Source organism: Polypterus senegalus, chromosome 8 (assembly GCF_016835505.1).
Source record: "Polypterus senegalus isolate Bchr_013 chromosome 8, ASM1683550v1, whole genome shotgun sequence".
Lineage (NCBI taxonomy): Eukaryota > Metazoa > Chordata > Cladistia > Polypteriformes > Polypteridae > Polypterus > Polypterus senegalus.
In genome coordinates this window covers 80,739,694-80,766,190 of record NC_053161.1, presented here as the reverse complement: position 1 = coordinate 80,766,190, position 26,497 = coordinate 80,739,694, and the positions used below count along the sequence as shown (strand labels likewise).

Below are 26,497 nucleotides of genomic sequence, written 5' to 3'. Positions count from 1 at the left end.
TAGAACCTTCTTCCAGTTGACTTCAAAATATATGTTTTCAAAATACATTTAAGCAGATTATGCTCTTATGAATTTATGCATACTTGAGTCACACTTCACTGAAGTTCACACCATTAAATATTACATGGTTAAATCTGTTATATGACTATCTGTTCTATTTAAAAATCATCAAATGTTAAACATCCTAGTAAAACACTGACTTTGTCATATATACCATATCTAAAAATGTTATTTTATTAATTAAATTGGATTAAGCATGGAAGAAAATAGATGTATATAAACATGTATGCAAAAATAATCATATGTTCTGGTCACAACTATCCTAAAGTGTAAATTATTGGTACATGACTACACCACCAAGTTCAGCTCAAATCATGTCATCAAAGTTGCTGACAACATGGGCCTGGTCAGTAACAAGGCTTACAGGGAAATGGTTGAACATCTATCATTCTGGTGTAGAAATAAAAACAATCTGTTTTGTCATCACTGAGAAAAAGAGAGATGGTTGTTGACTTCAAAAAAACAAATCCTGTACCCACACCCCTGTGCATCCGCAGGTCTTCTACAGAGGTTGTTAAGAGTGCAAAGCTTCTGGGAGTGCACATTGCAGAGGACCTCACCACGCTCTTCAACTCTCCCAACATAGCAACAAAAAATGATAGAAATCTCCTGTTTCTGTGATGTTTAAAAATAACAAGCCTTCTCCTACCATCCTCTCTACATTCTGCAAGACCATTATAGAACGTGTCCTAGCCAGCTACATCTTTATCTGGTATGGAAATGCAGGTGCCTTATGATTGCAGAGCCCTGCAGTGGATAGTGAAACAGCAAAGAAGATCATTTGGGCATCTCTTCCTTCTTTATGAAACATTCACCAAACATGCTGTGTATGGAAGACTTTCAGCATCATACACAACCCCATTCAACCCTCCCATTGACTCTTTACTCTTTTACAGTTGAGCAAGTGACAATTCAGCATTCATGCTGCTCTGCCAGACTGTGTAACAGTTTCTATCCATAAGCTGTAAAGGCTCCTAAATACCCTTCTGCCCAAGTGACCATGATGGCAAACCACTGATAGCACTTACTGACTGTCAGTCTCCTGTAGGGATCTTACACACACACACACACACACACACAATGTGCTTTGAATTATATTCGCTCCTTCCAGTGCTTCTACAGACACAGCTACCTAAATGCTGGACTGATCTTGTGTTAACGTTCAGTATATGTTGCAAACTCCCCCCAGACATTTTATAGACACTTCTGCTCTTTATTACACTATGCAATCCTTAGGAACCTCATACTGTTAAGGGTCTGCCAGTTGCAGGCTGCATTATATAGTAATTTACAGTATGCACAGATATTTTTGCTAGCAACAAGCTGTTAACTTCATGTTGCTACTCCTAAATATACCTAAGCTATTTATTGCTGCTACAACTCTTGTACAGCAAACACTTTCAATGCTATACCTGTATACCCACTATGAACATTGAACTTGGAGTTTTGTTTTTTTTTTCTGTTTGCATTGTGTTGCACAGTGGTCCTAGGTACTCTGTATATGATAAGAATAAAAAGTAAAGACAAATAAAGCTGACTTGAAGATGAACTGTTGGTGTGCAGGTGCTGCCTTGGCTTGCCTTCTGTCCCAGCCTTTATCCCACAAAGCACCTTTGGGATGCCCATGATCGCAATGTCCAGATAAGTGAACTTCTGCCTACTAGTGGTCAGCAAGTTTATGAGACCCTCCACTATACATTCAGTGGCTCTGTGTGCTTGTGGTGTCAGCCATTGTTGGCTGGAACAGTTGGCCATGCAAGAAACTGCAGGACCATAAGGGTGGAGGCACACTACACAACATCTAGTTAGAGAGCATGTCAGACTTAATGACAGCAGTTGCTGGAACTCATCTGAATAGGAATTGCAGGAGACAATGGGTTACACAACTGCCTCATCACTTTTCAGCAACATTTCAAAATTTACTTGGTATCACATGCGCTCCATGTTCTGACAGCAAATTAACATGCCTGTAATGCTTTATCGGAATGGGGAGCTCAGCCATGATCTCTGAATTTTTTTTCCATTTTTTTCTATTCTGACATGGTATGAAAATGCCAGATATTGGGCAGACATGTTTGTACAGTACAAAACACCAGTTTTCACTTTTTTGTTTGCTGACACATTTTATGCATTGCACTGACAGCATCGTTGGTTGACAGCTCACAAAAAACACATATGCCTAATTATGCCTAAAACTATTTCTATTTTCAAAACTGTTTAGCTCAGTTCAGGGTCTCAAGTGAGGATGGAGTTTATCCTTGCAGAAGTGGGTGCAAGGCAAGAAAAATACCCTTGAAATGGTGCAATGCCATCTCGGGACACACTTATGTATAGAGGCTCAATCTGGACCAGTCTGGACCTGCAGGCTAACCTAATGTAGCAAATATTGAAAATGTTTGTGGAAAAAAGACTACCCAAAAATAAACTGCATAGTAGTTTACTCTACTTTCAACAAAATAGATAACAGTGGTATGTCTTTCGTTTCCTAGGAAAATCTGAGTACTGGGGTGTTTTCTGAACAAAGATTTTTAGTGAAGCAGTATTTAGTTGTATGAAATTAAATCAAATGTGGAAAAACTGGCTGTGCAAAAACGTGGGCCCCCTTGTTATTTTTCTGATTTGAATGCATGTAACTGCTCAATACTGATTACTTGCAACACAAAATGTGTTGGATTACCTCATTAAGCCTTGGACTTCATAGACAGGTGTGTCCAATCATGAGAAAAGGTATTTAAGGTGGTCAATTGCAAGTTGTGCTTCCCTTTGACTCTCCTCCAAAGAGTGACAGCATGGGATCCTCAAAGCAACTCTCAAAAGATCTGAAAACAAAGATTGCTCAGTATCATGGTTTAGGGGAAGGCTACAAAAAGCTAGCTCAGAGGTTTAAACTGTCAGTTTCAACTGTAAGGAATGTAACTAGGATACAGGAAGAGCAAGAAAAAACTATGCAAACACATACTAAGACAGGCTATGGGGACAGTGTGGAACCAGCATTATCCACTGCAACACCATGTCTGTCTAATATACATATACTGCATATATATATATATATATATATATATATATATATATATATATACAGTATATATATATATACTGTATATATATATATATATACACACACATTTTTCATTTACAGTTTTGTGCATGTATACACAGTACGCTGTGAAAAAATATTTCAAATTCCAGATTTTCTCTAATATTGCAAAGTTTTGATGCTGAATGTTTTGATATCTTCAACCAAAATGTAATATCAGATAAATGACACCAACCAATGACATTTCGTGGAAACTTATTTTATTTACTTATTAAAAAGATTTCTAACATTAACTGGCACTGTATGAAAACGTAATGTGTCAAACATTCAATCGGTAATCAGCCCAATTTGCATGTTTTGGCAGAGCAAGTGGATACTATATAAATATACTGTATATTTGTTTAACAAACGAGCCCAGTACATAAAATTTTGTTTTTAGGGAGAAGAGAGGAAAATTAATTTTTTATAGTGTTACAGCTTGTTTAAAGTTTGTCACAGTGCTTGTTGGTAGTACTGCATCACTCTATAGTCCATCCTTGCAGTTGCACCCTTCCACCACCTTCCCTCTCATTTACGTACATGTACCTTGTCTTTCTCATAAGTTACCACTTTTTCCAAATGAAGTTGACAGAAAGCTGGTAATGTACACTGCTGGAATTTAATCCTAAATGTAGATGTAAGTTTTTAAGATCACACACACAACCTCAAATAAAAATCACATTAAGTAAGCTAACTCATTAGCTTTTGCTAAATATATAGTGCATTTCTGTGAAAACAAATACATGAAACTGAAATACTTACAGAATTTAAACACTCTTGTGTTAATTTATTTCTTTTTTTTAATTGGATCTTTAATATCCTTTTACAGTGATATCCTGTAAAATGGGCATAATGTCTTTTATTTCGCATACAACATGTTTAGTAAAAGGCAGATGTATGCAAGCAATCTTTTAGAATGTCTATGGGCTCAAATAGTTACGATGTGTTTTCTCTCAACTTGTATTAATTGAAATGAAAGAGTCACAGGCTGCAACATCTGCTGTGCTTCAGGGTGAATTTAGTAGTGATAACAATGAAAAAAACTTCCTCACCCTTTATGTTATATACTACAGTATAAAAAAATTAGGTACAAAGCCATTTTATTGTTAAACTTTTGTAGGTTTGCAGTAAACCTGATGAAATGTTAATATCCAAAAAACAGCGCTTATTTGTTTCATATGTAGAGTTAACTTTAACCTATTTTATCTCTCCATCGTTTAAGTCCATACAGTATTGTAAATATATTACTTGACTACTGGCTGAAAGTAATATATTTTCTACTGTTTTGTAAATTATTTCACTGTACCACTCAGTTGAAAGGTATAGTTTAGGTACTTTTTGGTATAGACTCCCTTTTAATATATAATGTGTTAAACAAACATAGAAGTGCACTTTTATTTTAAAATAACATACTTTGTTAAAAATTCTCTCATTAGTGCCTGTGCATTTCGACATGAAGACCATCATACTGAAATGTGAACTGCTTTATTACACGTTTTTGATAATGCAAACTAGTGAATGTTTTATGGAAAACATTGGTTGGTAATAGTGTGTAGTGCAAGCACCTAATGGATAGTCTAGTCATTTTTAAAACAACGTCCAAAGAGATGGAACATAGAATCACAAAATGTGGGAGTCATGAGTGTAAAGTTTAGCTATCATTAACCATTAAATGTGCAGGAAAATGGTGCGCACGTGCTTATAAAACATTCTTTATAGGAAAACACAAAGAAACTTACGTGGTTAACAACATATAAATATATACAGTGTTTGTATATCTCAAACAAAAGGCTTTAAATGAACGGGCACGGATTTGAATGGGACATTGTTAGCGCTAGCAAAACGAGCAGTGAAGACGTGAGAGAGGGCCGTGCTACGGCGGCGCAGCTTCGCTCAAAGACCACCTACCGAGACAAGAGAGACTAGGGTTTCGATAAAATACGTGAAGAACGTGAGGGCAAGTACTTTGCAAGTGGCTGACTTCAACTGACCCATTCCCCTCCCTTCCTCCAAAGGCCTGACCTCCGCTATTGATAAGGTATGATGATTTGAGTGGATTAGATTTCATGGTGCGCAGCCCATTGAGTGTTGGAATATATTATGACACTGGTGTTTATATATATATATATATATATATATACAGTATTGTCCATCATTTTAATATAAACACCTGATCTTATTTGACTTTGTTCTACTGCTATTAGTTGTCTTCTCTTCGGTGATTTATCTTGCAAAACCACTTGCATTACGTATGATGGATGAATCAGTACTTTTTTGGCCAGTCGGGCCCACCAGGTGGCGCGCAGGAGCAAGGAAGCACTGGCTGGGATTTTTTTGCGTCACGCCTACTGGTGACGTCTCGCGAGTCACGTTGTCTTACCGGCTTCTGGCTTTATATTGAAGGCTGTGCTCAGCGGAACTGAGAATCGCATACCGGGATGAAGAAGAGATTGCATTTATTTTGCATTAGGAGCAAACGAAGCTGACTCGAAAGGATTTTGTTTTTCTAACTTTGGAATATAATTCGGAATTATCTTTTCTTTTAAAGCTCGTATAAGAAATGAAGCCATTGCGCATAAATGCGTAGCTTTTCGAGTTCTTTATAGCTGCGTGCCATCGTTCCGGATTACTATTTAAAAGCGTGGACATACAAGTCATTCTGTAAAAATTTGAGGTCCCGATACTGATTTGTTCTGCTTTAACTTAGCTGTTGTTTTTCAAGCGAGCTGCTTAAAAGAAAATTTAAAGGCGAATTTTATTAACGGCGATGCCCAGAGAGCTGACACAAAATCGAATCCAAAAAATCTGGATTCCCTCAAAGGATGATAAACCAGCAGTTCCTCATAGAGGTGAGTCTTAATGTGTGGATGTGTGAAAGAAAAAAAAAGCCATTATGTGACTGCGATATGCACGTGAACGCTCAAGATGCGTAGGGTATGCGATGGGTTAGTATGCGGATGTCCCTCCTTTTAGTATGACTCATCCAGGTTTTCCCTTTTCTCACAGAATTTCCCAGGCGTAGTAAAGGCTTGGATTTAACGTTAAATGACACATTTACTTGACTGATGCTGTGTTATCAGAACGATTCCAGATCAATATTCCTTTATATTCCACTGTGAAAGGCACATGTTGTGTGATTCTGGAAAAGACCGATTTACTGGCATCTTGTAGTAAATTGCGTTAGGAAACCGTGACATCATTTTAACAGAGTTTTATACGAATCAGCTAAAATAACTAACTGCTGATTCCAAGCGACTGGACGGGTTTGAAACAGAAACATAAACATAAAGTGAATGTTCCTTCTGTCGCCGTTCGTACGTGTAACTTTCGTGCAACGATGAGGAATTGCATTAATTAGTTTAGAGTCTACAATGAAATACAAACTTGTGCATAAAGATTGAAGAAGGGGGCGGCTTGCTGCTGTATATTGGTGATTTATACAGCGAAGCTTTTTATTTCAGAAAGTGACAAGTTATTGTTGGTGTAAAACAGCATATTGGCGTACCAGCATTTTTATTGAGAGCTGACAAATGTGGTCGCTTTCTAATACAGTGCACATAGTTATATCTAGGAAATTGATGAGTTACTTTAAGAATTTTTGGACTTAAAGAGATTTTCAAAAATCCTCTATTACCACAGCATGTAATAAACAAATAATATTTCTGTTGTAAAATTCCAATACAGCAGTCTGAAGATCCCAATATAGTTACTATGGCAACATCTAATAGCTCTCCCGAAAGCGTGTCGAAATGAATAGCGTCCCTTTTAATAGAATGCTTTGGGTGAGGGTGATGGTAGGGGGTCACATTCATGCTTATGGAACTAAGCGGAACAATATCGGAAATCGGCAGGTGGAGTGGGGGTAGATTGCTAACGTCGGAATCGTGACGTTCTGAGGCTGTACGTCAAGATGCGCGCAATTCATGCTAGACTTGCAGTCTAGGAAGGGTGACACGCTAATAGGGAACACTAAGGTATTAAAGTCGCATCAATCAATTAGCCTTATGGTTAGTACATGCGAGTTCCTTATCACGTTGAGGAAAAAGAAGAAATGTTGTTTAAAAGAAGGCCTCGTTTAAGCAGCCATAGGCTGATTCACTAACAAGAAAAACAATTTTTCAGCTTCCCACATAAACTATTTATAATATATGCACAAATGGCACAAAGTAGACCCGTCTGTAGTGTAGGTGGATGTTAACAGTAAGAGTACAGTTAAAATAAAATACACAACTACTGAATAATTACAAATAATTGGAAACGCTGATAGACTTTAAATCGCCCGGTAGTCTCCAAGAGTGCAAAACCAATGACTACCAAAAAACCGATCGACAGTTTAGATAAACTGCCCAGTTTATGCAGACTTAGAACAATAAAATAACATTGGCTCAGTTTCACACCGACAACAAGATGACGCTCATTATACTGTATCAGCCGTTCTGTTAATTTACTTGTATTAAGCTCGGATATTCACCCCGTTTTCCAAACTTGTGTACTGTGGCGAGATTGTCTGGTTGTATTCTCTAGGTATGTTTTTGTGCATATTGTTTACCTCGTACAATTATTTTACAAGGTAAGCAATTTTTATACTGCACAGTTAAATATAAATCTCAAGAAATGTATTTTAACAGTTTAAACCTTTGCACAGTTTTTAAAAAAGCAACCCCAAGTAACTTCGCGAGACAAGCATTTAGTCAAATAATCAATTACAATTTTGTGGTGTGTGGGCTCGTGGAGGTATAGTATATTATGATTTATTTTTGTGTGTAATTGTTTTAATTTGCATCATTGTCCTCATTAAATCACGTCAGGGTGGGTCTGGTAGTCTGGCATAGTATATGATACCTTGCTCTATAAATAAGGTGGCGTGTAATAAATACTTTAGTGGGCTGAAGATTTGCTATAGATGCTGTCTTCAGTTATTTAATCCTACTGTATATGAGGTGTGGTTTTTTTTTTTTTTTTGGTGCACAAGCCCTAAAACAAAACGTGAAATGCATTGAAATAGTTACCTTTTAGGTGACACAGTGGCTCAATTATTTTTGTAGCTAACCTACTGTGTGCAGTGACAAATACAGCAATAATTTTACTAAACAATATGATTGTTGTCTCTTGATACATGGAGGAAAGCAGTTTTCTTGTGGGAGCCAAACAAGATGCAAGTACTACTTTTATTTAACATCCTGGTTATAATGTAGGTTTGTGCAATCGTTTTGGGCATGCAGTAACTGTAATATGACCTAACTTTTTTTTTTTTTTAAAATAACGCACACAGAATTGTTTCTCTGAAATCTACTTTTGTTGCACAAATTAAGCCATCACTTACATGACTATTTAGTATGACATACTGTGTGTTGATCTGCTGTTTGGTAATTTCTGCTCTATATTATTTAAGTTGTTTTACATTTTGCTGGCATTAGTTATGAAATTTTAAACATTTAAACTATGCAATTTTAGATCACATAATCAATTGCTTCCGCAATACCAAACACTTCCTTATGTATTATCGCTGCCTCAAGACCCTGCTAGTTGCTAGATGGGTTTATTTTGTGTCAGAGACCAGGCTTTTATTACAGTAACTTAATGTACATAGGTAGCATCAGCATTTTACCCTCCAGTAACTGGTTTTACCTTTGTGAGTCTAGCCCCCCACCACCACATTCTAAGCAAATTTAAGGTATGTCATATGCTTTTTGGAATTAAAATTTTAAACCGTTTCATGCTAAGAAATTTAATTAGACCATTAATGTGAACATAGACAATTAGGTTTTATTGGTATCCTCTTCCTAAAGAGGTTATGTCCTTTTCCACTTGAGCCATTTTGCTGTCTAAATGTGGTTGGCTACAGGTTATCAGACCTTTAAGATCTAGGCAGTGGCATATGATTTACAACTTTTTATTCATTTACTTGTTTGTTTTTACAGTATCTTATGACTTTTTGTAAACATTTAAAATGTGTAATAAATTGCAGCTGGCCAATTTGGATAATGCAACTGCTTTTCACCCTCTGGAAAGGTGATAATGAAAAGGTAGAATGTTGAAAGTCAGTTACTTGGGCCAGCTCTTCAAATTAGCCACTAACTAAACTGACCTCTTAGATTTTTCTGAAGTAACACCCTTCCATGCCCTGCAGTCATATCTAATGTAAATTTATTTATTTTTTTGTAACAGCTGGAGGGCCATATTTCACAAACTCGCCTACAGTGATTGTAATGGTGGGATTGCCTGCTCGAGGAAAGACATACATTTCAAAAAAGTTGACTCGCTACCTCAACTGGACCGGTGTCCCAACAAAAGGTAGTTACCAGTGCCGGCTTGTATTTTTGATTTGTTGTCATTTAAGGCTATTTTTCCTGTATATGAGTGGAAGTCTAATGGCTCATCATTCATTAAATAATGCAGTGAAAAATTTTCTAAGAAAATATTTATACCTTATTAATCAACTTTCAGTTTTAAATACTGTGTATTCTCTTATACATGTTTTAGCTCATATTTTTACATTCCTACAGTGTTCAATGTTGGAGAATATCGCCGTGAAGCTGTCAAACAATACAGCTCTTATGACTTCTTCAGGCCAGATAATCAGGAGGCAATGAAAATCAGAAAGTAATTTTATACAATTTTGAATTCATTTTTTTAATTACTGTTGCATGCAGAATTAAACAATTTTACATTACTTCATTTTTTTGTAATTTACAGACAGTGTGCCTTATCAGCCTTGGAAGATGTCAAATCTTACCTGCTAGAAGAAGGTGGACAAGTTGCAGTGAGTTAAAAGTCTTCTTTTTTCCAGTAAAAAAACCAAGGGATACATTTTGTTAAAAATATGACTAGAACATAGGGTAGTATTCATGTTGTGTAATTCAGAAGATATTGAAATATGCTTTGGTTGGATTTAATAAGGTGCCTGATTTATTTGGCTTACTAAGTTTTGTTCGAGCTGTAGAGTGTACAGATTATCAAATTGTGTAATATGTTGTACATAGAACTTATTAACAATGCAATTTAATATCATTGTAGGTCTTTGATGCCACCAATACAACAAGGGACAGGAGAGATATGATTCTTAATTTTGGAAAAGAAAATGGTTTCAAGGTTAGTTTTCAAATACAGACGTGTGTTTTTTTCCTTTTTCTTTCCTCCGCACATGGTAGCCAATGAAAAATAATGGGATTCACTTTGCTAAATTGTGTCATTTTGTCATACAAAATTCTAATGTTAGACTGATATATAATATATTTTTCTTTTGTATTTCTTGAAGGTATTTTTTATTGAATCAGTTTGTGAAGATCCAAATGTTGTGGCAACAAATATAATGGTATGTATTGCCAGTAATACATTTTAAAAAATACAGTTTGCTGTGTCAAAGTGTATTAAATTGGAATTCTAGTTGACCTGTTCTCCTTTAACTGATTTAGAATTTAAAATTATTTTTCCTTGTATTACTTTGTCTTTTGTTATTAAGCTAGACTTAAAATTTTGTTTTATATATACAGGAGGTGAAAGTATCTTGTCCGGATTATAAAGACTGCAATAAAACAGATGCCATGGAAGATTTTCTTAAAAGAATAGAATGTTACCGAGCTTCATACCAGCCCCTGGACCCAGATAATTATGACAGGTATGAAACATTGTCTCCTTTTTCAGGAGTTTCAGCTTTTGAGAAATTCTTTAGAAAACCAATATACAGTTGATAAGGAGACTTCTGCGTTTTTGTCTTGATACCAATTTGGGTTTATATAAAAAAATATATATTTTTTTTCCCCCTAGGGAAATGTCTTTTATTAAAGTGATTGATGTAGGAAGGAGATTTCTGGTGAATCGTATTCAGGATTATATCCAAAGCAAGATAGTCTACTATCTTATGAATATTCATGTGCAGCCACGTACCATTTATTTGTGTCGTCACGGAGAAAGTGAGCACAATGTTCTTGGTCAAATTGGAGGAGATTCTGGCTTGTCCTCTAGGGGAAAAAAGGTATTTTTGCTAGTTTTATTCATAACTCATACATTGTTTTTATGCTAGAAAACTATTGAATGCCTATTCTAAGTATTTTTAATGTACTTTTTTTAGCATTACATCATCAATATTGATAACCTAGTCCACATCCAGAATATAAAACCTCTGCATTTATTGGGAATTGAATTAAGCCACGCATTAAAATTTTTTTTGGTTTTTATAGTTCCATATTTTGACACATTTATTCTGTACTACAGTTTGCTTGTGTGTCTTTTTTAGCACTGGCTTCATTTGAATGTGTTTATAAGTGAGCATATGATGTTTTAATCTATTTATATTTACACTTGTTAGTTCATGTGTGTTTGCCACTAGCCTTGTAGGTGCAACCTACTACAGTACACTTGCACATATAGTAAGCAGGAAGCTTATAGTTTCCAAGTGTGTACAATATAAGGTCTGGTTTTCCACTTTTCCACATTTGAAGCCGATATCTGGGATAAATGTCTAAAATTTGGTAAATAGTGCACCAGTGTACAAGCACAAGCCTACTTGGCACAGTGTAACTAAGTATAATTCAATGTGATGGCAGTGTTTTTGAATCCAGCATGATGTAAATGCCTCTGCCTCTCAAAACCCCCTCTAGAAACCATTGTGTCTGTTTTTTCAGGAGCTGACTTTTTCTCTAGTGGCATATCATTCACTGGCTTAACTGTAGCTTACGTGAATTGCACTGGTGCACATTATGTAGGGTTAAGCCAATATAAACTCTATAAAAGTGTATATTGCATAAAATGAGTAGGAAAGAAATTCTGGCAAATATAGGTACCCTGTAATAAAGTTTGTGCTTTATTTTCAGTTTTCAGGTGCTTTGTCCAGGTTTATGGAGGAACAGAACTTAAAGAATCTGAAGGTTTGGACAAGTCAGTTGAAAAGAACCATTCAAACTGCAGAAACTCTAAGCATGCCTTATGAACAGTGGAAGGCACTCAATGAGATTGATGCTGTAAGTATGATTGTTTTATGTTCACAGTTCTGTACTTGCATGCTCGAAAGAAGGACTTGCGTTATTTTGTAGTATTGAGAAAATTGTGTAATTTTTTTTTTTTAAATGAAAACCATTCTGTAATCTGCAGTTTTATTTAAGTCTTTCTTTTTATTCATTAGACATTATGGGTAATTTCAATAAATCGAAGTCCAAATTGTTAACTGAATTGTCACTGTTTGTCTGCAGGGAATATGTGAGGAAATGACATATGAACAAATCAAAGAAAGGTATCCTGAGGAATTTGCACTGAGAGATCAAGACAAATATTACTACCGCTACCCAACTGGGGAGGTAATAATGATTGATTATTTGGTGTTTTTGAGGGTGGGTGTGTATGTGGAAGGGTTATTGTATTTATTTGATGTTAGAAATGGGTTCTCTTTCAAGTGGAAGACTGCTCATATGCAGGGTCTTGTAGTTATTCATAGTTTTACAGTGATTCTGGACAAGGCATTGTCTGTGGATGTTGCATGCCCTTCTCATAACTGAAAAGATTTACTTGGGTTTCCTGGCGCACACCCACACTGAGGGAGTGCCTTGACTGGTGCCTAATTCAGGGTTGGTTTAGTCCTTGCACATGATGCTATCAGGGTAGGTCCTGGCTCCTGCAGCCCTGAATTGTTGGTAAGCAGGTTTAATAATAAATAGCTTTATGGACACAATTCTGTAATAAAGTAGGAATACAAGGATAACTAATTTTATTAAGAGGGTTCTCGCAGAGTAAAAAGTTTGTATGTGCATATTTATAGAGTATTAAAAAAATGTACATCTAAGCCAAGTGGATTGTCTAATAAATGTTCAATTTTAGTCTTATCAGGACTTAGTTCAGCGATTGGAGCCAGTCATCATGGAGTTGGAGAGACAAGAGAATGTGCTTGTTATCTGTCATCAGGCAGTCATGAGGTGTCTTTTGGCTTACTTCTTGGACAAAAGTGCCGGTAATTGATACCATGATTGTAACCTGAATATTTTATTCACACCTAATTTAGTATTTAGTAAATATATTTTTTTTTAACTATTTTGTATCTCCCACCTCATCTCTGTTACAGATGAAATGCCGTATCTTAAGTGTCCACTGCATACCGTACTAAAGCTGACCCCTGTTGCTTATGGTGAGTTTCAAAGTTTTATAATACTGATGTTTAGGAATGTGCTTGTTGTAATATATCACTATATTTGTATATATTAAGACATGTATTACAAGTTTGTTTCAGCTTTATTCTTCTGTTGACTGAGCCATACAAATTTTTTCTTTTTAAAAAAAAAAAAAAATTAATATTAGGGTTTTTGTTTTTTTATTTTTTAGATTTATTTATTAAATATATGTACATAGTAATTTTGGGTTGAGCATTTATACCTTTTTTTTACTATTCTTTAATTATGTAACATATATTATCTTTGTTTGTTTGTAATTTAGGTTGCAAAGTTGAATCTATCTACCTGAATGTTGAAGCAGTAAATACACATCGCGAAAGGTCAGAGGTAAGGGGCTAAACAGTCTCCACACTAATTTTTCTACAAGGCTCCTAACAATCCATTTCTTCCCAGATTTATTTGTATATCCCTTTTATTTTACTCCCTCGCATATTCTGCTGTATTACCAAAAGTACTCAATTCCATGCTATAAATTCTTTTTTGTAATTTATGTAAAAATTGTAATGTTTACTTACATTGCTTTTAGTTTGTGTGACTATTAGGAGTTATCAGCATTTTTTTCATGAAATATTGAAATATATTTAGTATCATTACATCAGGTAAGATTTTGGATTTGTGCACAAATAAAGCTTGATTATCCAAAAATATAAAACAAAATGAGTCTTCCTATGAAACAACCAAACAGTATTTGCCATAAAGTGTCCAGTGGCACTTTATTTAAAAGGACCTTGCACTACCTGATGATATGTGCACAATTTTATTTATTTTTTAATACCCAAGTTAAGGCAAATGGGTAAAAAATGAACTCCTGTTTGACCTCCTGCTGTCAGTAATGTTGACTGCCTTGCTGTCTCTCCTTGCTTTTTAGCAGGATGTAAAGCGGGGACCTAGTACTCTCATGAGACGCAATAGTGTTACTCCATTGGCAAGTCCTGAACCTACAAAGAAGCCAAGAATAAAAAGCCTGGATGATCATATGGCATCAACTTCAACATCTTTGTCTGGATTCACAGCTTCAGACATTTCCACAACAGGACAAGTAAGGTCACTTTTTTCCAGATTGTATTTATAAGGATTTGTTTAAGGCTTCTTTCTTGGTGCATGATTTCAGCATGAAACTAAGTTAAGCTTGCATTCCAAACTTTTGATACTGAACATGCAATAAATGACTAAAGGCATGTATATCTTTTTAAAAGATGTGATCTAGAAATACCTGTCAAAATTCTCTGTAGGGTCTAATTTATTTCAACATTTCTTATTTTATACTGAACAATTACAGAAGTCTTTACTTACAGAATAATGTAATTCATTATAAAGAAAGAATATTAAAATAATTCTAATAATAGTTAAAACATTTATATATACCATACATTGGATATTTATTCTCCTTGGATCTTGTCTACATGTCAATTTCTGTTCTGCAGTTGCAAGTCGCTACTGATTTTTCTAGTGAACTGGGAAGTAACTTTTAATTTGTGTGGGCATTTTCACATTTCTTTTTGCTGGTTAAGCAAAGTAAGTTTAATTTAGTGCCAGGCGTTCTGTTAAGTTTGGTAACAAACTCTTAAACACAACCACTAACATGCATACAGATCCAATTTCTCATTTCTAGCATCTTTTCAGTACAGCTAGCAAATTTGTATCACTGACACCTTGTCAAATGCTAACACATTGGCTTTTACATTGCATAAAATGTCTTCCATAATATGAGGCTAGTTGTAGGAAAATAAAAATGTTTATGCAGCAAGGCAAACAATGTTGCTTTGCATACAAATACATTCTGTGGAGCACTGACTGTTATGTCTGTTCTGTACTTGTTTTTGTTGCCTTATTCTGTTATTTGACGTTTAATCTCTTGCATGACCATTCAACTTTTTGCTTATAGCCTATGTTTCCTTAAGCAGATGTTTTAAAACCATCTGTTTTCTTTCACAGCCATTGCTAGGTAAAGCTTGCATGTAAGTACTGCTTTTCCTTTCTCTTATATGTGCCTTTTCTTGTCTCTAATATAAATGTTTTTCTTGTGTGCTCCACTTACGCAAGGCATAATTTTGTAAAGGGGAAGACCCTGTTTTTAAGAAGGAAAGATGCTAAATTGGAATATTTCATAAATTTTTGTTCCAATGACCAGTTTTTTAAAACCTCAGTGTGCACAAAAAATGTTCCCAATTTTTTCCCATATTTAAATTACACACGTCAATGAGCAAGTCAGTTTCACCCAGATAATGCCCTCTTATGTCCTTATAATGCTATATAAATGGTATGAAATTCCCCCCTGATTGACTTTGTTAAAATTGCTAGTAAGTGCCAAGTTCAGAGAAAAAAATTTACTTTCTTTACAAATGACAGAGACCAGAGCATATATATAATTTTTGTAACATTTGGGGTTACTGAGAAATCAAAATGCATTGCTTGGCAGGCTGAGACCATAGTATAATAGAGGTGACCAAATCGGGCAGAATCCAGCTTTCTTATACCTAACAATGTACCTTGTGCATCTGTCTTCTGCTCAGACAGATGTTTTGCTATGTTTTCCTCATTCTTTTTGAGGAGAATTTTTATCAGACTTTTTTTTCCCCCCAAGGACTTGAAAAGAAGAAATTCAGATGTACCTGAAGAGGCACATGATGTTGAATGATTCCCAGTACTTCCCCCAATTTCTTGGACCTAAGTGGAAACCAGCATCACTTCATAGTTATATCATAATGTGTTGCTATTACTTTCCTTGTGTGTGGACTAAACTGAAATAACTAAAACTGTATTTGCAAAACACAATTACTTATTTTCTTAGCTGAGTCAATGAATGTATTGCCACTGTAAAGATATAAAAGTGCTTATTAGTACACAGTTTACATATTTATTTTTTGTATTAAAAGCAAATCTCATTGTTGAGATCTCTGAACATTGTAGATAATGTAAATATGGTATCATAATGTTAAATATCTATTTTCTAAGCATCACTGCAGAAATGCAATGATCGTCATTGCCTATACTCTGGACATTTTACAGCATTTATACTATTTATTGCATAACCATGCTAAAAATGTAAAGTCAAATTAAATTGCCTATACTCAGTAATGCAATGTGTCATATGAATGATTTCTTGTTTTGTTTTAAAATGCTTAGGGTAAGACAAATTCTAGATATTTTGGTAAAAGTATAAAATCACCAGGCAATGGCTCTGGTGAATGGCGCTTAAATCAATTTTGTCCCAGTCACTTGCACTAGATTTCTTTTTTTTCTGTTTTAATTAAAAGCACCTTACAAAGCATTACTCCAAAAATGTTGGCAGAATGTTGAACGAAGTGTGTAATTGTAGTTGACTAATTTTATTATAGTGTACACTTTAGTCATTGCCATGCAGGATTAATATTAAACGCAAGTCTATATATTTCATTTCATTAAAATTCGTAATCCTGGTGTTGCTAGCATTGGCAGTCTGTAATAGCCAGGGCAACTTGCACACCGCTGAATACGACAATGAGATTGAACTAAAGAACTACAGCTTTTAGGTGTGTGGCGTGTTTTTTATTCGTCTTAAACCAAAATCCATTGCTAGTAGATTTACTGGTGGTTGTGTGCAAGCAATTTAGCTTACATAGCTACTTAAGACCTAAGCAGAGTATTAACTGGATCATATTAACTGCCATCATTTTATGTCTTTACAGTATTATATCCAAGCTGAAATGCATAAATCCTTACCAAAAACTTTATAGACTTTTGTCAAAAATAACACCCCACCACACAAGTTATTCATTTTTTTCTAATGTATTTATTTTAATGAATGTATTTGTTTTAAACAACTTGAAATTGTAGTCTCAACTTGTGTGTCTGAAATTTACATTTTTTGGATGAAGCTCTTAATATTCCAAAACGTGCAACTTATGCCCTCCTTTGGGAGTAAAAGTGAGGTGCCAGATATATTTGGAGTTAAACAGAAGCAATATTTTATTCTTTGTGTGTGACTGGACTGTGTGTAAATGTTTTCTCAAGAGTAGTGTATTTGCGAGAGTAGTGTATGTGTGTTTGCATGTTGTTGGTTCACATCCCATCACTTATTTAATTTATGTTGAGTATAAGTGTCTGCCTTTAAGTGGTAATGCTGCAGAACAGGTTAACCATAGTGCCTACTGTGTCTGCCTGGAAGATGAACATTTGTTATGTAAAGTAAGCAGCACCAGCAGAATTAATTATGTGACAGGGTTTTAGCTATAAATACTGAACTGTGTGTCTGGTGACTGTGCTGTAATTTATTAACTTTAAGCCTGGTCTCTAATGTTTGAGTGAAGAATACACAGGTTTGGATATTTATTTATTTATTTAGGTTTTTTAAAGGGAATTTATAAATGTATGTAATTGAGAAGTGTCAGTTTTGCTTGCTAAACTTGTGTTGGTATTGATTAAAACAGCTTGTATTTGTAAGCTGCACAAAGAATTTGATTTTTCATTTATTTCTTTTTAAGATGTCTTGAGTCCATTGAGTTGTCTGTACATTTAATACCCATTTATGCTTTTGCTTTGGCATGGTTCTGTCAATGGGCCTACTTTTAAATGTTACTTTCTGTACTTTTTAAGAAAATTTTGATTTTGTTTTACTTAATTTGGCAGAAATAATTTTGTATAGTTGTTTCAAATTGTATTTTTGTTTACTTTTTAAGTAACTGTACAGTTAAGGAATTTTTCCTCATTTGTCTACATTTGTGTTCATTGCATAATTTTAATTTGGTTAATTTCAGCAATACTGTTATATGCCTTTCAATCTGTTTTGCAGAGCCTGGTCCAATAAATGGATATGCACATTTTTGAGATTTGTGTGTCATTGTTTTGTTTTTTTTCTGTGCATTCTGTGACTAGCTATGTCACATACTCGCTGTTTTTTAGACCATATGTTTACACAAGAATGACTATAAAGCAAAAAAAAAAAAAAGCTAACTTCCAACTTGGCTGTCACAGTGAGATATTGTACAGGCATTTTGCTGTTGGTATTCAGCAGCATTTCTTGACACACTTTTGAATAATTCATTGCCTGAAAGTACTTGGGTGTTCATAATGGCATTCCAGTTTTGTTTTAATTCTGTCCTTTGCTATGACCTACTTGGGGTTCAGAGTGTCTCCTATAACTGAGCCTGTGCTTTTAATTAGCTTGTTGTTTCAATGGGCCTCTCTTGAAGTGATGTTACCACCCCAGCACACCACATCATAAAAAACTGGCTGAATGGATTTTATGTGTAACAACATTCTGCAGAATTAATATACAAAAGGTAGAGCTGAAATCTACAGCAAATACATTTAAAAAATCATAAAATCAACTGACAAAGGTCTTAGTGAGTCTTCTAAGTACTGTATACTATTTAATGGTAAGATTTCTATTTTTGTTGCATGAGGATAAATGTATTTATTGTATTATTATCTAATGCATTTTATGTAATATGTAGCAACATCTGTTTATATAAATACAGGTGGTATTTTGCTTTAAAATATATAATGCTATTTAATGTAAATGTGATTTCACAGATAGTCATCACTATTAGATTTTTTACCATTGTACTTTTAAAATCCATCCATCCATTTTCCAACCCGTTGAATCCGAACACGACCACATAAATTAAAAATATATAAATATGAAAGGATCCCATATGACCTCTTGTTAATTTTAAAATGTATACAGTTGTTTTAAAACATAGCCCATGTACAAATGATAACGCAATTATATCTTATAAATAGGTAGAATTACTGAAAATAAAGCCCTTCTTATGCATAAATAACCTATTTTAAAATAATAAATATCCATTTAGTATTCATTTGTTTCAATTACTCCCACCACTCATCCTGCCTCCCCACTTTTTCTCAGTTCTAAACAAGCCATTAAAACACCTGTGCAACAATTTGGAAACTTACTGATGAAAATGCATACTGAGTTACTGAGGAAGCTAAAGGAGAAATAATCTGTATACACTCTGTGGTAACTTTTTAAATTACACCTACTAGTTCACTCAAAGCCTTCTCTTGTCAACAGTTAGTAATGTAGCCATAATCCAATACTTTATAGCACTCGAACATGGTTCAGAGATTTAGCTGTTCTTTGTAATCTAAGTTAACTTGACTGTAGATTATTTTTGCCAGACACACTGTTCCTGATGTCTTAGAACAGCTGCCTCCTTTAAATATTCACACACAACGAATGATGAAATAATCAAAAAGAGCAGCAGCTATGTGAAATTGTCTTGTTAATGAGAGAGACCAGTGGAGAATTGCCAGCTGAAAGAGTGTGCATACTCACATTAGCAGTCCTTTACAATAATGTTCTGCAGAACAGCACCTTTGAATGTATAACACATCGAAATTTAAATCAAATGGGCCGAAGACCACTCCAGGTATAAGGCTTCGGTAAACATAATAATGAAAAGTGAAATTGAATGACCAAATTCTGGGAAAAAAAAGTTGCCTGCTCTGATAAATCTCAATTTGCTCTGTGACATGAGGAGTATAGGTCAAAATATGGCATCAGCAGAATTAATCCATTGATCTGTTTTGATAGTGTAATGGTGTGGGGACTGTTATGTGGGCACACATTAGGCCTTCTAATGCCAAAGAAGCTTCAATTGAATATCAAAGCATATGTAAGAAATGTTGTGATCATGTCAATACCCTCATGGCTACTTTACCCTTTCTCAAATTGATACATTGATACTACCAGCATGAAAGTGTACCGCATTTCTAAGCACACATCAACTTCATCTGGTTGTGGAGCACCTTTAATAGAGCACAGTAGAAAAGGGATGGAACAGACATTTCACAGCATAACTGTGTGCCAGAAATATCTGCATAAAGTGAAAGTTGCTATTGAGTCAGTATGAACCAAAATCCCCAAGGAATGCTTCCAGTACCTTGTAAATCCACGCCTCAAACAATTCTGGCTATTCCAGATTCCAAAGAAGATTTCTGCCTGGTACTAAATAGATTTACTTAATAAAGTGGCTGCTGAGTATATATAAAAAGTATACAATGGTGGCTGCTGTTTTATGATAGAAAAGGTACAAGAAGAAATAATCCATCCTTACTTTCAAAACCACTTAATTCAGCCCAAATTTACAGTCTGCTATAGACTGACCTGGCTCAAAAGGAAGGCAGTGCCTTATACACCAATGGATGTGTGTCTTTAAGTCTTATGAGGAAATGGGCTGAAGATGAAACTCAGATTTTTACATTAAGAAAATACAAATTCCATAGAGGTTAATATTACTTGTGGTGACCCTTACAACCTCAATACTAGAAAAAATCTTCAACTCCTTCCAGGAGTCACTTTTTAAATAATTATTATAAGCAAATCTAGTAACTGAGGTGATGCAGTGGTTAGCTATTTTTCAGTGTTTGTGGTCCAGTCTCTGTGCATACCCTACTCAGGCTGGGTTTTCTCTGGGTACGTCCCTACCACATCCTAAAGATGTGTATGTTACGTTTAATGGCAACTTGCACTTCAGACCAGGTAATCTACCTGAAGCTAAGCATGTTCTGGCTCGTACTTAAATGGGAAAACATTCTATAAAAAACCTGGGTTGCTGCAGGAAGAGATATTGATGAGCCCATCATGGGGCACTTAACCTGTGGCCTGTATGTAGGTCCCAATGGTTCAGTGCAGTGATGGGGACACTGTGCTGTAAAAACTGGAGCTGTCTTGGGATGAGACATAAAACCAAGGTACTGATTATCCGTGTTCATATAAGATCCCTGTGCATCTTTCAAAAAGAGCAGTGTGTTTTGCCGTGTCCTGGCTAAATTGTACACCATGGCCTGGTCTTTCTGTCCCACTAATCATCCTGTCTCCAACTGGCTTTCTATCTCTCTCTCATCCATTCATCATCTAAGAGGTAATGTGTGCTGAACATACTTGCAAAAGAATGGCTGTCACCGCATCATCCAGGTGAATGCTCCACATCTGTGGTGGTTGAAGTGGCCCCTGTACTGTCTGTGTAAAGCACTTTGAGTAGGTTAAAAAAAAAAGCTGGATAAATATAATTATTATAACCTTTAAATTTACCTGGTGTATATCTCATGATTGATGTCCTGTCTACAGAGGGTTCTTATATCTTGTCCCCCACTGCTGTCAGGATAAGTTCTGGCCCTCCATGACTCCCAAATGTAGTGAGTGGGCACAAAAAATGGCTGGCCGAATAACATGTCCTTTCCATGGAAATTCTCTGGAAAAAACACAGCAGGAGAGAATGAGAGGAAACTAATCTGAGCAGAGTTCCTCTGAACTGTTCCTCTGTTATTTTAAAAGTTTGGGTTATTAAGAGCACAACACAATGCTTATACACAGTTTAAGACAAGTTGTTTTAAAATGGTTGCATCAGCAGATAAACCATACTGCCTTACTCACTTTAGAAAACTGACTGCACTTAAGGAAGGCCTGGAGACAGGAACTTTTGTAAGAGCCCGTGTATCACTATATATTTGGTACTTCTGCAGTCTACTAGACACAGGAAATGTCAGCTTCTTTGTTCGTTATTTTTAAGGTCTGGCTGGAACAATCTTCCTCTCTGAAATAACAAAAACTGTCACTGACTTTTGTTCTGTTGGCATTACCTGCATTTTTGCTGCATTACAATTTCTAAGTCATGATTTACATTACAAAAGACACTGTAAACAAAGGTAAATTGACTTCTTAAGTGCGAATTCAATTGGAATTCTTTGTGGTGGATAAACTGGTCAAAGATGCCAAAGATACAGTCGGAATTCATCAAGTTAAAAAAAAGTCGGAACTTTTAAAATATCTTCTGTGCATTTCTTTTCTTCCCAAATGTGGCACGGCCAAGCCGACCAAACGCCTATTTAAAGTGCACCAGCTGTGAGTAACATCTGGCACCAACACTGCCAAGACAATCCTCGGCGCTTTCTCTGCGCACGTAACGCACGTATTCCTTTACAGCTGTTCTAACGAGATACTTATGTCATTAAAGATTCCTTGACAACTGTTACTCTGTTTTTCAACACATCATGTTCTCTTTGATGTGCATGCATCTAATTTCGGGATGACTTTGGCATTTTTTTAAACGCTAGATATTTATATAGACTTAACTAGAAAACTACAATTACCCAACGTATGATGCTTTTGAAATATGTCACCTTTTAACGACCCAGGCTCAGATATTATGCAAAAAAACCAAGACTGTAAATCAAACGCCGCAGGGAAGTTATTTATTTGCTTGTTTGTTTGTTCCGGTCGCCTTGCAGGGTGCGAGGGTCACTGAGGGGGTGTGGGCGGGGCTTCTGGCGAGGCGCGTTGCCGCCCGAGGGCTGCCATCTTTGGAAAAAGGGCGCAGACGCCCGACGAAAGAATTAGTGGTGGACTGTTGTCTCTCGGTTTAAAAACGGCTACGATCAGGTATATTGTGGTAAGGCAGAAGGCGTGTAACGAAATGCATGTACCGCTTTTTGTTTAGGGTCCCAGTTGCCACCATCCATTCTATAAACTCAAAGCAAATAAAAGAAGTCATAATTACCGTAAGCCGCCCCAGTTCGGGGTGTTCATAAGAAATGTAATAATTTACTTAATGAAAGAGTAGTACATAATAAACAAGAATAGCTGCGTCAAATATTTGAAATATTAAAATGTACATTTGTGTTTCGGAGGTTGCACTTATGGTGCTGCAGTTAAGTATGCATCTCTTAACTTACCTTTGACGTGGAGGTTCTGTTGGAGGACTCACGATATTTGCTGTTAAACGTTTGTTGTTGAACACGACTGCTGCAATCTGAAGCCCTGTGTTTGTGTGTTTTCTATACAGCATACAGTGTGTTTCAGTGTTTAAAGTCTTTTCGATTGCAATTTAAATTTGTCACCTTTTAATAGAGCTCCTGCCTTGTGCCCTGTGTTGGCTGGGATTGGCTCCAGCAGACCCCCGTGACCCTGTGTTAGGATATAGCTGGTTGGATAAAGACTAACTGACCGACCTTCTAATAGAGGTCCATAGTGGGCTACATCACTAGTAAAGGATCAAAGATAACACCATATTCATAATCACTGACCACAAAATAGTCTAAAACAATACCCCAAATTTGTAATTGGTTATTTATAACCTTAAAGACTGGCTCGTAGAGCGCTAAGACTGTTGGAAATGATTCGGATCTCAAAAATATCATATCGTTGATCAGCAACCTTGAAATCGCATAAAACAACACTCCACGTGCCTGTATTACCAATGTCTATTTTTTTGGAAGCTTTGTAAAAAGAGGTAACTTTGACCCCTCGTTTCCCATTAGGGGTTGAAGCTTTGAGGTTGGTTGATGTGGCTTGCAGAACTTCAAGTCCTTCTGATCATTTTTGTTGAAGACACCTTAGCTCACACTTTATCATAAAAACATAATTTCTTCACAAAAAAATGTTCAAAATGGGTTGTTCAGGTCTAGTGGGCCAAAAATAGTGGGGACCCTGAGAAGCTCAATGTCTTGCATAAGCATACATCAAGATGTGTTGAATGATTTATCATATAGGGGTTTTTCTCATACCAGTGAGTCAGGTGGCACAGGGCAAAAAAAAAATCCGAAATAATTTCAAATTTTCATATATAATTCTTACAAATACAAATCTCAAGGGTGTGTACTAGTAGGTCTTCAACTAATCATTCCTTAACTGAGGGCCATAAGTAAAGTGAACAGCATCCCCATTTCTGCAGTGACTGTCCCTTTTTTAAAACATAATAACTTGGGATATTGGGTAATTCCTAGAAATTGTCAAAATGTTCCAGTAGTTACTTTTGTTGGAAACAATGTGTTAACCACAAGATCCAATTAATGTGTAACTATAACGTAAAAACAAAAAAGACAAAATAGTCTTACAGTAGAATAGGGCTAGGCTCATTTCTGTAAGCATGGTGTCCATCAGTGAAACCTAATTTCAGCAGTGTCTCATTTTTAAATTTTGTTCACATTGTTTCCTTAAGTTGTGGTCAACAGTTCAAAGGGAGAACGTCTTGCTGAATCTGTCCTGATTGTAGTCCAGCAGATCACTGGTCCAGACATCTTTAATTCTAGTAAATGTTTCATTCTATGTATTATATAAAGGCACTTTTAGACAATGCAATATTAATGAGGCACATGCTCCACAGATGGATGTAAAGCTTGGAATTAAAAATGTTAAGCTGGAATATAAGAATAAAAGATTTAAACTCTGTATTCAGGCATTAAACCATCATAAGTCATAAAGTAATCAAAATTTTAGAGATTCAGGTTTTAACTCTAACTCTGATTTTTGATTTTACCAAGCAAGCACAATTCTTGAAGCAGGTTGTTTAGGATAAGGAGAGATACAGTGGGATGCAAAAGTTTGGGCAACCCTGTTAATAGTCATTATTTTCCTGTATAAATCGTTGGTTGTTACGATAAAAAATGTCAGTTAAATATATCATATAGGAGACACACACAGTGATATTTGAGAAGTGAAATGAAGTTTATTGGATTTATAGAAAGTGTGCAATAATTGTTCAGACAAAATCAGGCAGGTGCATAAATTTGGGCACCACAAAAAAGAAATGAAATCAATATTTAGTAGATCCGCCTTTTGCAGAAATTACAGCCTCTAAACGCTTCCTGTAGGTTCCAATGAGAGTCTGGATTGTGGTTGAAGGTATTTTGGACCATTCCACTTTACAAAACATCTCTAGTTCATTCAGGTTTGATGGCTTCCGAGTATGGACAGCTCTCTTTAACTCACACCACAGATTTTCAATTATATTCAGGTCTGGGGACTGAGATGGCCATTCCAGAACGTTGTACTTGTTCCTCTGCATGAATGCCTTAGTGGATTTTGAGCAGTGTTTCGGTCGTTGTCTTGTTGAAAGATCCAGCCCGCGCAGCTTCAGCTTTGTCACTGATTCCTGGACATTGGTCTCCAGAATCTGCTGATACTGAGTGGAATCCATGCGTCCCTCAAGTTTGACAAGATTCCCAGTCCCTGCACTGGCCACACAGGCCCACAGCATGATGGAACCACCACCATATTTTACTGTAGGTAGCAGGTGTTTTTCTTGGAATGCTGTGTTCTTTTTCCTCCATGCATAACGCCCTTGTTATGCCCAAATAACTCAATTTTAGTTTCATCAGTCCACAGCACCTTATTCCAAAATGAAGCTGGCTTGTCCAAATGTGCTTGAGCATACCTCAAGCGGCTCTGTTTGTGCTGTGGGCGGAGAAAAGGCTTCCTCTGCATCACTCTTGCATACAGCATCTCCTTGTGTAAAGTGCGCCGAATGGTTGAACGATGCACAGTGACTCCATCTGCTGCAAGATGATGTTGTAGGTCTTTGGTGCTGGTCCGTGGGTTGACTCTGACTGTTCTCACCATTCGTCGCTTCTGTCTATCCAAAATCTTTCTTGGTCTGGCACTTCGAGCCTTAACTTGAACTGAGCCTGTGGTCTTCCATTTCCTCAATATGTTCCTAACTGTGGAAACAGACAGCTTAAATCTCTGGGACAGCTTTCTGTATCCTTCCCATAAACCATGATGGTGAACAATCTTTGTCTTCAGGTCATTTGAGAGTTGTTTTGTGACCCCCATGTTGCTACTCTTCAGAGGAAATTAAAGGAGGAGGGAAACTTACAATTGACCCCCTTAAATACTCTTTCTCATTATAGGATTCACCTGTGTATGTAGGTCAGGGGTCACTGAGCTTACCAAGCCAATTTGAGTTCCAATAATTAGTTCTAAAAGTTTTGGAATCAATAAAATGACAACGGTGCCCAAATTTATGCACCTGCCTGATTTTGTTTGAACAATTATTGCACACTTTCTGTAAATCCAATAAACTTCATTTCACTTCTCAAATATCACTGTGTGTGTCTCCTATATGATATATTTAACTGACATTTTTTATCGTAACAACCAACGATTTATACAGGAAAATAATGACTTTTAACAGGGTTGCCCAAACATTTGCATCCCACTGTATATTTGTTTAAAAGGATAAAGAAAATATGTTTAGAAAATTAAAAATAACTAAAAGTCCTAGACAGGACTGTTTTAATGGTAGGACATTACGTCTTACGCTGAACAGATCAGCTCAATTTTTACTTTATGTTTAGGTTGTCAGGATAGCACAATGTGTCAGATCTGTGGAGGCAGGCTACAGAAATTGTAGTAGGTAAGAACAAAAACCCTAAGACACTGAATAACTCCAGACCAGATGTTCCTGACATCACTGGTTGT

General features: G+C 36.0%; 1 protein-coding gene across 4 annotated transcripts in view; it reads left to right on the top strand.

The window, feature by feature from the left end:
• pfkfb3 (6-phosphofructo-2-kinase/fructose-2,6-biphosphatase 3) overlaps positions 1-18,101 on the top strand; it is a 75,356-nt gene extending 57,255 nt beyond the window's left edge. Inside the window, exons 1-16 of one of the 4 annotated variants that reach the window (XM_039761331.1) lie at positions 5,543-5,985; positions 9,305-9,430; positions 9,643-9,739; positions 9,833-9,899; positions 10,154-10,228; positions 10,395-10,451; positions 10,630-10,754; positions 10,904-11,111; positions 11,950-12,096; positions 12,325-12,429; positions 12,947-13,076; positions 13,188-13,250; positions 13,556-13,620; positions 14,162-14,332; positions 15,229-15,251; positions 15,878-18,101. In XM_039761331.1, the coding sequence (XP_039617265.1) occupies positions 5,904-5,985; positions 9,305-9,430; positions 9,643-9,739; positions 9,833-9,899; positions 10,154-10,228; positions 10,395-10,451; positions 10,630-10,754; positions 10,904-11,111; positions 11,950-12,096; positions 12,325-12,429; positions 12,947-13,076; positions 13,188-13,250; positions 13,556-13,620; positions 14,162-14,332; positions 15,229-15,251; positions 15,878-15,884 (1,548 nt within the window). In that variant the 5' untranslated portion in view covers positions 5,543-5,903 and the 3' untranslated portion in view covers positions 15,885-18,101. Of the gene's footprint in view, positions 1-5,542; positions 5,986-9,304; positions 9,431-9,642; positions 9,740-9,832; positions 9,900-10,153; positions 10,229-10,394; positions 10,452-10,629; positions 10,755-10,903; positions 11,112-11,949; positions 12,097-12,324; positions 12,430-12,946; positions 13,077-13,187; positions 13,251-13,555; positions 13,621-14,161; positions 14,333-15,228; positions 15,252-15,877 lie in introns of those variants that run through there. The other 3 variants (XM_039761330.1, XM_039761329.1, XM_039761332.1) reach the window with 3 other exon arrangements.
• The last annotated feature ends 8,396 nt before the right edge of the window (positions 18,102-26,497 follow it).